Here is an 11340-nt window from a genome sequence, read left to right as displayed (position 1 = left end):
GAGAAAGAGGGAGAGGGAGATAAATTTCTGCAAGTCGAGGATCTCAGTAGACCCCTACGAACTAGAATACTCTTTTTTGTATTAATTTTATTGAGAAACAAATAGCAATGAGACAGTTTCAAAACAGGTTAGTAAGACAGTTACAATAATTAATAGACTGCATATTGTTGTCTTCATAGTAGTTATTCATAGTGCAAGAAGCAGATATGATATCTTGTCTAAACACTGTTAGTATAAATCTTTCTTCTCATTGAACTAAGAGAAAGTAGCTGTATAACTACCCTAACTATTTTGTATAACCCACTACTATTATGGACTACTGGACCATATTGGATTATTTTGCTGAATTCATGTACCTACAATATTTGAATATCAATGGAATGCCCATCTCTGGCAAAAGTAAACAAAAAAGGGGATATAAATGAAGGACCATTTTGTAGTGAAAAAAATATATATATAATACTCTTGAAAAAAAGTAAATGGAGAACAAAGTTGGGATAATCGAATTTACTGGTCTTAAAACATAACTATAAAGCTAAGGTAAAAAGGAAAACAGCACAGTTGCCAGCATAAAGACAGACAACACCAAGAGAATAGGCTCTCTTGAGAAGTAAACCTACAAGGGGGCTAAGAGTATTTGCAGGGAAAGGATAATTTTGACAAATAATGCTGGAAAAACTGAATATCCACATTCAAAAGAAGGAAGGTGGATCTGTACCTTAGACTACAAATGGAAATTAATCCAAAATGTATCAAAGACCTAAATATAAGAGTGAAAACTGTAAAACTCTTAGAAGAAAATAATCTTTTTCTTGTTGGATTTGGTAATAATTTCTTCAATATAAATCTAAAAGCACAGGCACTAACAGAAAAAAAAAAGCAAATTGGGCTTAAGGATACTATTGATGGAATAAAAGGACAAGCCACAAAATGGGAGAAAATTTTGCAAATTATATACATAAAGGTTAATATGTGCAATATAAAAAGAACACCAACAAACGCAAACAATCCAACTCAAGTATGGGTAGTGAATGCAGGTGGGCACTTCTCCTGAAGAAGATACACAGATGGCAAACAAGTATAGGCAAGAATGAAGAGTGTAACTGTGAAAATGCAAATCAAAAGTACAATAAGAAACCTTTCACGCCCATCAGTATGTCTATTTTTTGGAAATCAATGCAAGATGTCAAATACTTCAAGGATATGAAAAAAATAGAATCCTTTTAGACTGCTGGTGGGAATGTCAACTGGGGCAGCTACCATGGAAAACAGATTAGAGGTCCCTTGAAAGTTTGCATTTAGACTTCTTGTGCTCTTCAGCAATGCTACCTCTCAGTAAATACCCAAAGAAACAGAAAGCATGAACTTGAGCAGATTTTCATATGCTGGTGTTCAAAACATTTTTCACAGTTATCAAAAAGTAGGAACGATCCAATGACACATCAACAAATGCATCAATAAGAAATGTGTGTGTGCACGTGTGTGTGTGTGTTCGCATGCACACATGCACACAACAGATTAGCTTGCACCCTTTAAGAGAAATAAAAACTTATACATGCTACAACATGGATGGGCCTTGTACACATGGTACGTGAAATAAACCAAACACAAAAGAACACTGTATTGTATGACTCTATGTATACGATGAACCTAGAAAGGCAAATTCATATGGAGAAAAAGTAGACTAGAGGCTACCAGGGACTGAAAGAATGGCAGTTTCTGTTTTCAGTGCGTACAGAGCTTTTGTTTGGGGAGGCTGGAAATGGATACTAGTAAGGGTCACAGAACAACTGAATGTAGTTAATGTCCCTGAGTTATATACTTTAAAATAGTTAAAATGGTGAATTTTGTTTACGTGTTTTGCTACAATGAACAAGTTTAAAGCAATGAGCATTTACGGTTCCTCACGACTGTGCAAGTTGGTGATTCTGCCTGTGCTCAGCTGGGAGTCCCGGCCTTCTCTGCGCTCACTCGTGTGTCAGCTGCTGAGTTGGCTGCACAAGGCAGGCTGGTCCCTGGTCTCACGGGGCTTCAACTAGGATAACATGTCTCTGCTGCACACGCTCCACGTGTCTCATTTTTTACTAGCTAGTACAGGCTTGTTCACATGGCAACCAGGCAGGGTTCAAAACTAGAAACAGGGCAGGCGTAATGGGACATGGATTACATGGCATTTTATTGGACAGAGAAAGCCAGGTAGTTAAACCCAATGTGGGCGAAGGGAAACAGATTTCATCTCCTGATGGGAGGAGCTGCAGAGTTGCCTGGCAGAGGACCTGCAATAAGACAGAAGAGGAAAATCAGGATCATGTTTGCATAACCCTACCATATTATATAGAAGAAAACATAATCTTACACAAATTGAGTTTTACATGTGCATTTTGCTTGAACTAAAATTCTAAAACATCACTTGTATTATTTTTCTATGATCTTGTATGCATTTCTTCAAAGATGCAGGTGCCTACTCATGCATGCATGCATCTGTCTGATCAGAATATGTCAGGACACCAAATGTTTTGTGGCATTGCAAGCTCATGTAACTAACCTAGGACTTGTACACATAAAGAGTCAGTGCTTGTTCTAGGAGTTTAAAATTATAAGACATTATACACTAATTCCAGTTGGTGCACATAATTTTGTCTTCCAAGAGTTAAGTTCCCATCTGACTTGTTCTCAGTCTAGCCAGCTGCTTTGCAGACTTGGCGCTTTGAAAGTGCTGTACCAACCTGGAGCAGCTGAGAGGTAGAGAAAGCCTGCAAAGCAACAGAATGCAGAGCTGGAAGAGAGTCAGAAAATCCCTTCCAGTGCAGCCAGAAATGCAGACTTACAAGGTTAAAACAACTTGACAATGGCCGCACAGTTGCCAGCAACAGAACCTGCATTGGAATCCAAATTGCCAAACTTGCAATCTAGTACTGCCCCAAGAACAGAGTGGCAGTCACTTTTTCTTTGGAAAATACAAACCACAACTCAGCCACTAAATGAACTTGACCTGTACTTCAAGACTGTGCAACTCAAAGCATGCTCTGTAGATTGGTAGCACCAGGCCCTTCTGAGGTTAGAGCCTCTGTTCTATGCCAGACTTGTTCAGTTTAAACCTGTGTGCACCAAGATACCCAGGTAGTTTGTATTTCTATTGGATTTCAATGTGCACTGCACCTGGCAGGTTTTCTGCCTTCCCTGCTCACTAGGATCACCTGGGAAAGGTCTAAAGCTCTCTGCCTGGGCTTCACCACTAAGATTCTTGTTAACTTGTTTTTAGATGCAATCTGGGCATGAGGATTTTTTTTTAATGTATTTGGTACAGGGTCTCATTACGCAGCTCAGATTCATAGTGATCCTCCTGTTTTCAGCCTCCCCAGTGCTGGGATTACAGGCATGCGCCACTGCACCTGGACTCAGTCACCAGCTCAACGCATCCAGGGTCAGGATCACATGTGGTACCAGGGATTGAACCCCGGTCCCTGTGCTTGCCTACGCAGATGCTTAGTCCACTGAGATATCTCACCAGGCCTTTGCATGAGGATTTTGACCACATCTATGTTATTTACTTTTAAGCTGCTGAAGAAGTTGGAAGCTTTTTCTTAGTTACTCTTTGTGCAATTGGCTAGTGTTTTCTTAATGAGGAAACACAACCTTCACAAGACCCTCATAATGAATTTAATCCACTGTCATGCATTAGAGGTAGGATGAAGGGATTTATAAATTGTGGAGGATCACTTGAATGGATTGCTTAAGGAATGAAGATTATAGTACTTAATCCAGTGACAGAGGAATGTTTTGGAAAGCTGCTCTATCCCCCTTTATTTTCCAAAAGGATTCATATTAATATTGGATGAAGCCCACATAATGAACATGTGGTGAATTATAAATACAATTAGAGTGAAGACGAAGAATCATGTAAATTGTAGCAGAAAGACAAATAGCGTTTGAATATATAGGCATTACACATGAACGTGATAATTAAGCTATTTTTCTCAACCATTTGAATGGTTACAAAATTTTTTATCAATAAAAAAAGAAGCTGAAAAGCAGTCTTTTCTATAGCAGAGCAAAATTTTCTAGCTCATATCTGCATGTGTATTTCATGAGATCCTTCTATGGGGATTCTGAATGGCCTAATGAATTACATCTTCATGAACATTCTTAGGCCAAAAGCAACGCCAAATTCCACCTGTGCTTTGTGTGGCCTGTGATCATATTATAAAAAGCAGAATGATGCAGTACAACTTTGGAAAGGATAAAGATAAAGTTAGTTGAGTCTTTTTTTAGTGTACATGTGTCGTGTGGGACTCAGCTTTATCAGCTTCCCTAAGGTGTTACTAGGGAAGAGGAGTTGTAGAATCACCTTGTCTTTGATAAGGTAACTCACAGAGAGCAGTGCTGGATTTTCCTTCCGTGTTGCTACAAAAGTTTTTTCTGTTCTTTCCCTATCCTTGCAGGAATGGACAGGATTATCCAGTAAACTCTGCAGATTCAATTCTGGGCTTAAATCTACCCTCTGAGGTGTTTGAATACAATCAAACCATAATAGGATAAATATGCTCCATCCTTAATTCTGAGACTACATGGCAGGAATGTAATACCCCAGAGGTGCCCTTTGTGCTATAAATCAATCCTTCTGCTTCCTGCTTTGGATTCATAATTTTTTTTCCATGTGCACAGAAACTGTCCTACTAATATTAATTTTAAAACTTCAAAATATTTTTAATAAATATATATACTGCATATACACATCTAAAAATTATGAAATGTTTTTCTTTGAATATATATACATATATATGGCATATACACATCTAAACATACAATTACATAAATATATACATATATATGTAGGTAGATAGATAATCAATTCTATATATATGAAATCAGATCTATTTGGACACTTATTACCACAAATTGCATTTCTAAGCTTCTACATGTATAGAAATCACAGAGAGCTGACTTTCAAAATCTTCATTCAAGCAAAACAGTTTGGGTTGTGGAAAGGACAGCACAGGAGCACTTTCCACCTTAAGTGTACATGGAGTTACCTCCAGGTTTGATTGAAATGTCTGTCATTGCACAGTGGATTAGGGTGAGACCGATTATGTGCCTTTCTAAGTGATGCTGGTGGCTGCTGACCTGGGGATGTCACTTTGAGCAGCAGAGGGAAAGTCGACGATGTGGTTCCAAACTGGGCTGTGTACTACCCAGGAGATTCCAAAATTGCTGACACCTGGCACCAACACCAGAGATGCAGAGGGGCCTGGAGGAACATGGCAGAAATGCATGGGTGGGCACTGCTGCCGTGAGGCGGGCAGGATCTCTTCCTGTCTCAGCTTTTCCCACACTCCACTAGAAAACTTCAAAGCCTATTCAAAAGTTTTCAATGGGTTTCAGTGAGACCAAAATAATAATAATAGTAATAATAAATTCACACACCCACACAATATTCTTGTATCTATTTACATAATTCAAAGAAATGTTACAGAGTCAATGTATCTACTGCATACAAGGAAAGCCCCCAGACTGGCAGGCTTCTCTCAGAGCACCGGGTTGTCCTTATGGAAATGGTAAAGAGGCTGACAGTGAAGGGAGCTGCCAACTTTTAATTAATAACATTATTTCTTTGGCATTCGTTAAGTGTTATTAGCATATTCAGTATATATTCCCATATGTTTTCTTGGATGTAAGAGGCAGGATTTTTGCTCCTTTAGCACTCAGCCACCTATCCACACCATACCTGTTCTCCTCTCTGTTCTAGATTTTCAGTCTTTGACCAAACTCCATTGTCCTCCCCTATTGGCCCTCTCTTCTAATAATCACCTTCCAATTTGAGTTCTGTGGCTCAGCACATTCCTGTTGTCATCCCCCACGGCAGTGACTGATGAACACCCCTTCCAGATTGCATCCAGTGTCCGCCTCTTAAGATGTACATAGTAGTAGTGATTTGCTGGAAAAATCTAGCACCAATTTGACTTATTTGATGCATTCTAGTAATTTTAGCAAGGAAATGATTTATGTAGAAAGGACATAAATCATGAAAGTCCAATTTCTTGTATTTTTAAGCATGTATACATTTATGTGGTCACAGTCCAGAAGAAGATAGAGAATGCTATTGTCACACAGTGTCCCCTTGGCCCTGCTAGGGGTAACTGCTTTCTGATGTCAGCCAGCAAAGAGAAGCAGACTAACAGGTAGGAATATTTGCTGAAGCTGACTTTAGCATTTAATAGGCTGACGAGTTTCATAGTTCTGAAATGCTTGAAATAGTGCAAGCTCAGATTTTCTCCTCTCTTTTTCTCATGGGGCACACTTTTTTTTCTTGGCATTTAGCACCAATTAATTTCAAAAATATGAAGCACTTCACTATAGCACTAACTCTTGTACTTTGAAATGTTACTTAACTACCTACCCATTTTGTTTCCAGATTAGTAAGTTTTTCAACATTTATTATGTCTTCAAGAGATAAATTTCCCATTGGTAAAGATTGTTAGGGCCAGCCAAATAGCTCTGCCTACAGGAGCTGGGGGATTCGATCCCTGGGCCTGCCATGCTGGCCCGCCCCAGGAGAGTGCTGAGAGGGCAACTGAGATTGGTCGTGGTCGCGCACGCCTCTAATCCCAGCTCTTGGGAGGCTGTAAAAAGGAGAATCACTACGAGTCCATCCTACTAGTGAAATCCTGAACACCCTGTAAACCCTTCCCTAAAAAAAATACAAAAACAAAAAAGAAAAAAAAAACCCAAAAATCAGAGTAAAGATTGTTGCAAGAAAAGACAATAGAAATCCGTGTTGAACACTGAAAGGTAAAAATTTCATTGATGAAATTTAAAATGTGTTTTGTATTTTTTACATAGACTAGAGAACAAAGCAAATAGCGTTGACCTTCAGTAGTCCGTATTAGCAGTAACTCAAGCATCATATAATCAGTTGAGTTTGAGGAGGAGAGTGGCTATTGCTAAGTAAACTACTCATTCTGCTATTTAATTTCTAAATGGCAGAATATTGAACAAATGTAGTGTAGCAAGATGTTTCAGGAAATCTTTAGATACTTTAAAGGTATTTATTTCAAAGACAACCACTGTTTTGTGTCAATTCACAGAAAATTCTGAGTTTTAAATGGAACTTTACCCAGAATATAGAATTTTTATTATTTATTTATTTATTCATAGTTTAGAGAAGGGTCGACAGGGTGTTCAGGGTCTCACTATTAGATTGGACTCATAGTGATCCACCTGTTTACAGCCTCCCAAGAGCTTGGTTTACATGTGTGCACCCTCATGCCCAGTCTCAATTGCTATCTCAGTGCGCCTCGGGGGCGGGGCAGGCACAACAGGCCTGGGGATTGAACTCCCGGCGCCTGCACCTGCTTGAGGGCACTTTATTCCACTGAGCTATTTGGCCGACCTTAGAATTTTTAAATTCCAAGTTTTGAAGAACTTTTCAAAACTACTTCCTTCCAGAACTATTTATATCACTCCTCCCTGGTGTATGCTCACATTCATTCCACTTTCATCACAAAAGAGACGGACTTTGTTCTGGCCACCCTTTGGCATCCCATCCACCCTACAGAGCTTAAACTGTGTGTAGAGTATGCCCTGTTCTTTGTTTCACACTGAGAACAATATTTGCAGTGAGTTAGGGTGAACCTTGCTGCACAATCCTCTGGCTGCAAGCTGATTGGCATTGGTGAGCTACTGGGACTCTGATCCTGGTGTCCCTCTTCTGTGCAAAGGGGTTATAATGCCATCAGTCTCAGAGTCCTCTCATGAGATTTAGAAGTGGAGGAAATACTTGTATTCTTCTGGTATGTAGTAAGCGCGCAATCTGTATTAGTGGCTCCAAGTTGTTTTAAACTATACATGGAATGGTGGTTGACACTGTATTCATCAGCTCAGGCAAATAAATTATTTAAGGCTTAGATCGTAGGTGAGGCCAGGGATAATGCTAAATTCTTGTGTTCCTTGTAGTACCAGAAATTGAACTCGGGACCTTGCGTTTACCAGGCAGGTGCTTATGCTGCTAAGCTGTCTCTCCAGCCCAACTAAATTCTCATTTAGTTCGTCACATCTGCTCTTGCCTATGATTCAGCCTACCAGCCAGCAAGAGCATAGCCAGCTTGCTTCTCTCACTGGTTGCTTGAAAATCTTTGGGATATAGTGGGCTTCTTATCCTGGTAGACTGGCTAGATCCACACAATGTATTGATTCAGGATGGGGGAGTCTCATGTGCTGTGGCCTCTTCTGCCACAGAGTCAAAGACCATAAGTGACCCAAGCTGTCCTGTGGTGTCTTGTGACCCTGCTCCACTGAGAGAAGTGTACTTGGTTTGAAAGGAGACTTCGTTTCATTTTGACACAGTCCAGGAACCCAGTACTATAAGTTTTCCTCAAAATCCCTGTATGACTGGTGGGTGATACTCAGGTTCAGAGTTTATCCAACATTTTTACATAAAGGGATAAATAGGAAATATAGTGGTTGTGGGTCATGTAGCCATGGCTGTGTTCCAATGAAATGTTATTTACAAAAATAGGCAAAGGATGGGATTTGGCTGAGCACTGGCCAATCTCTCCTCTAAATCAGTGATGTCCAATAGAAATAAAAAAGCAAACCACATATTTAATTTTAGATTTCCTAGTAAGACTATTCTAATAGTCTTTAAATAATGTCTTGACTTTTTTCAAAATTTAAATTGTAAAAATTTTAGAATAAAAAGGCAAAGATACTCAAAATATTAAAAGTAGAACTGCTAGGATCTCAGAAATCCTACTCCTAGGGCTATGATCAATCCCAAGCAAGTTGAATCCATACATTAAAGAGCCAGCTGCTCTCCTTGGTTCACCAAAGCAGTGTTCACAACACAGGATATAGAATCAACCTCGATGTCCATCAACAGATGAGTGGAACAAGAAGATGTAGGATAAGCATAGAGTGGTATAGTTTTGGGTCTTCAAATGCTGTAACTTGCAACACTATGATTAGCCTGGAAAACACTGTGTTAAGTAATGTAAGACAGGCATATGGTCCCAATTACATGTAAAAAAGTAGAAGTCGAGGTTATTAGGGGTTTGGGAGACAGTGGAAAACTGGAGAGATGTTGATTGAATAACACAAAACTGTAATGGGATAAGAAGAGTAAGCTCAAGCGAACACAGCACAGAGTGGTGATTATGTTAACTATGCTGCCTAGTTAATAGTAATATATTATTCTCAAAAAGTGAAAGATTGAGTTGAGGAAGGGGAAGAGGAGGAAGGGACACATGTTTTCCCTTATGAATAACTTAAATTTGGTGAACCATTCTGGTAGCTAACGGCTCAATTCAGAATTTCTACATTACGATTGGAAATTATGAAATTACTAAAATGCTAATTTTGATGCCAGTTCTGCTACCTACTTTTGCATGAACAAGCTACATGATCATCCACATTCAAAGGTAGAGGCCATAGACTCTACCTGCCTTTGCAAAGAACCACGCAATCACATTACAAAAAGAGGGCAATGAGCAATCCATCACAGAGCCTAATCTCAACCAATGCCCCACCCCCGGATGGGACATTCAAATGAATCTGTATCTTTTCACTACTCTTGTTTGTGCTTATATCTCATTCTGCAATACTGAAAACTAAAATCTTTGTTCATACATGGTCACACTAGAGTGATCTGACAATTAAGTGATACCTAAGAATCAAGCTGAGACAGTAGTTCTGATCACAGCTCTCAGTGCTTTTTGTGAGGCTTGAGGTATTCAATGCCATTTTTTTCTGTTAAGGTGCTATCAATTTTTGCTTGAATTATGACTAGAATTGCTCCCTTTGACAACCCAAGGGCTGAAATGGATGCCCTACTCAATGTCAGATATGAGGAATTAACTGGGCTAACTTGCTAAGCACAAGATAAACTCTGTCCTATCTTCCTGATTCTTTTTATTCCAAGGTCTGTTTTTTATTTCTGGAATCACTCAACATTATCATTATGATGTATTAGTTAACAGGGTATCAATTTACCATTCCTTTGAGTTAACTTTCCATTTCTTTGACAAAATATCTGAGAAAATCCACTTAAAGGGGAAAAAAATGCTTTATTTTGGATCACAGTTTCAGAGGCTTTAGCCAGAGGTCAAATGATTGTATTGCTTTAGGGCCTGTGGCAAGGCAGGACATCATGGAAGAGCCCACATGGTAGAATCACCACATGACAGCAGGAAGCAGAAAGAGAGAAAGATGGTCAAGGGTCCCAACACCCTGCCAAGGCATGCCTCTGATGGCCTAATTTCCTTCCACTAGGCTCACCTTTCCAAAGTTTCTACCACTCCCCACTGTGCCATCAGCTGGGGCCCAACTTTTCAACTCAGTCTTTGTGGGGTATTTAAGATCCAAGCCATAATCCTAACCCTTAAAGTCAACAAAATACAGATGAGCACCCAAAGATTCCAAAGGATCTAAAAATTGGGTAAGAGAACTCAGCTTGCAGGAGTTCATCTCTCACTGTATACTGAATGTGGATCTTCCTGGCCAGAGAATGGCTTTCCACATATTTATGTAATAAATAAAGCCCAACTCATGACAGAGCACCCTGCTAGATCTTTTCCATCCAGCTGGCAGGAGATTAAGGCAACAAAAGGGCATTTCTTGGTGCATTGTGCGTCACATCCTGCTCATATTGTGTGGGTAAGAATTGGTTCCATTGGTTCCACTGGCTTCTATCTGGATGTAAAGCATGCTGGGAAATGTGGTTCCTGGCTGAGAGCAGCTGTCCAGCAAAAGCTGCATGCTGTGGAAGGGATGTCCCATCTTCAGTGGCTGCCTAGCCTATTCCCAGCTGTGTTCGAGAAGGCTGATGCCCAAACCCTCTGGCTCATGAGAAAGGGGCCTATCTTACAGCATTCTCAAGTTTTAATTGTGAAGTATGTAATGACAGTGGGGACGCTGGACACTTCTTGCATCTCATCTCACGTCTTTCAGGCCATATCACTCATTTCACTTGCAGCACTGGTTTCTGCTTTCTGGTGAGGCGCCTCCTTCACTGTTACCTGTGGAATACCTGTGGCAGGCCTCTTAACCATTTCTGATGCAGGACACAAGAGCAGGCAGATCAAGGAACTGGTCAGTTCTAGACAGTCTTCACAGATCTGCTCCAGTGGCCATAAGTGGCCAGTCCACACACACTCTTGCATGGCCTTTCTCCTCTTTCCTGCTATCCAATTCCTGACATTGTTGACCTCACTTCCCAACAGAAATTACTTTGTTTTCAGGGAGCCCAGGCTGAGCTGTGAATACAGACACTCCTAACTTAACAACTGAGTTCTCTCTCTCTCTCTCTCTCTCTCTCTCTCTCTCTCTCTCTCTCTCTCTCTCTCT

The 11340-nt window shown here is 40.1% G+C and overlaps 1 protein-coding gene across 2 annotated transcripts in view; it reads left to right on the top strand.

The window, feature by feature from the left end:
- Positions 1–11340, top strand: part of Pak5 (p21 (RAC1) activated kinase 5) — a 109904-nt gene that overhangs the window by 42308 nt on the left and 56256 nt on the right. The window contains exons 5-6 of one of the 2 annotated variants that reach the window (XM_004634298.1): positions 1943–1975; positions 3912–3927. The exons of the other annotated variant lie outside the window; for it this stretch is intronic. Of the exons in view, the coding sequence (XP_004634355.1) occupies positions 1943–1975; positions 3912–3927 (49 nt within the window). The remainder of the gene's footprint in view (positions 1–1942; positions 1976–3911; positions 3928–11340) is intronic. 2 annotated transcript variants of the gene reach the window in all.

This window comes from Octodon degus, unplaced genomic scaffold (genome assembly GCF_000260255.1).
Source record: "Octodon degus isolate 3935 unplaced genomic scaffold, OctDeg1.0 scaffold00060, whole genome shotgun sequence".
In the NCBI taxonomy this organism is placed as follows: Eukaryota; Metazoa; Chordata; class Mammalia; order Rodentia; family Octodontidae; genus Octodon; species Octodon degus.
Note: the sequence above shows the minus strand (reverse complement) of the source record. Positions and strands in the feature narration are given on the sequence as shown.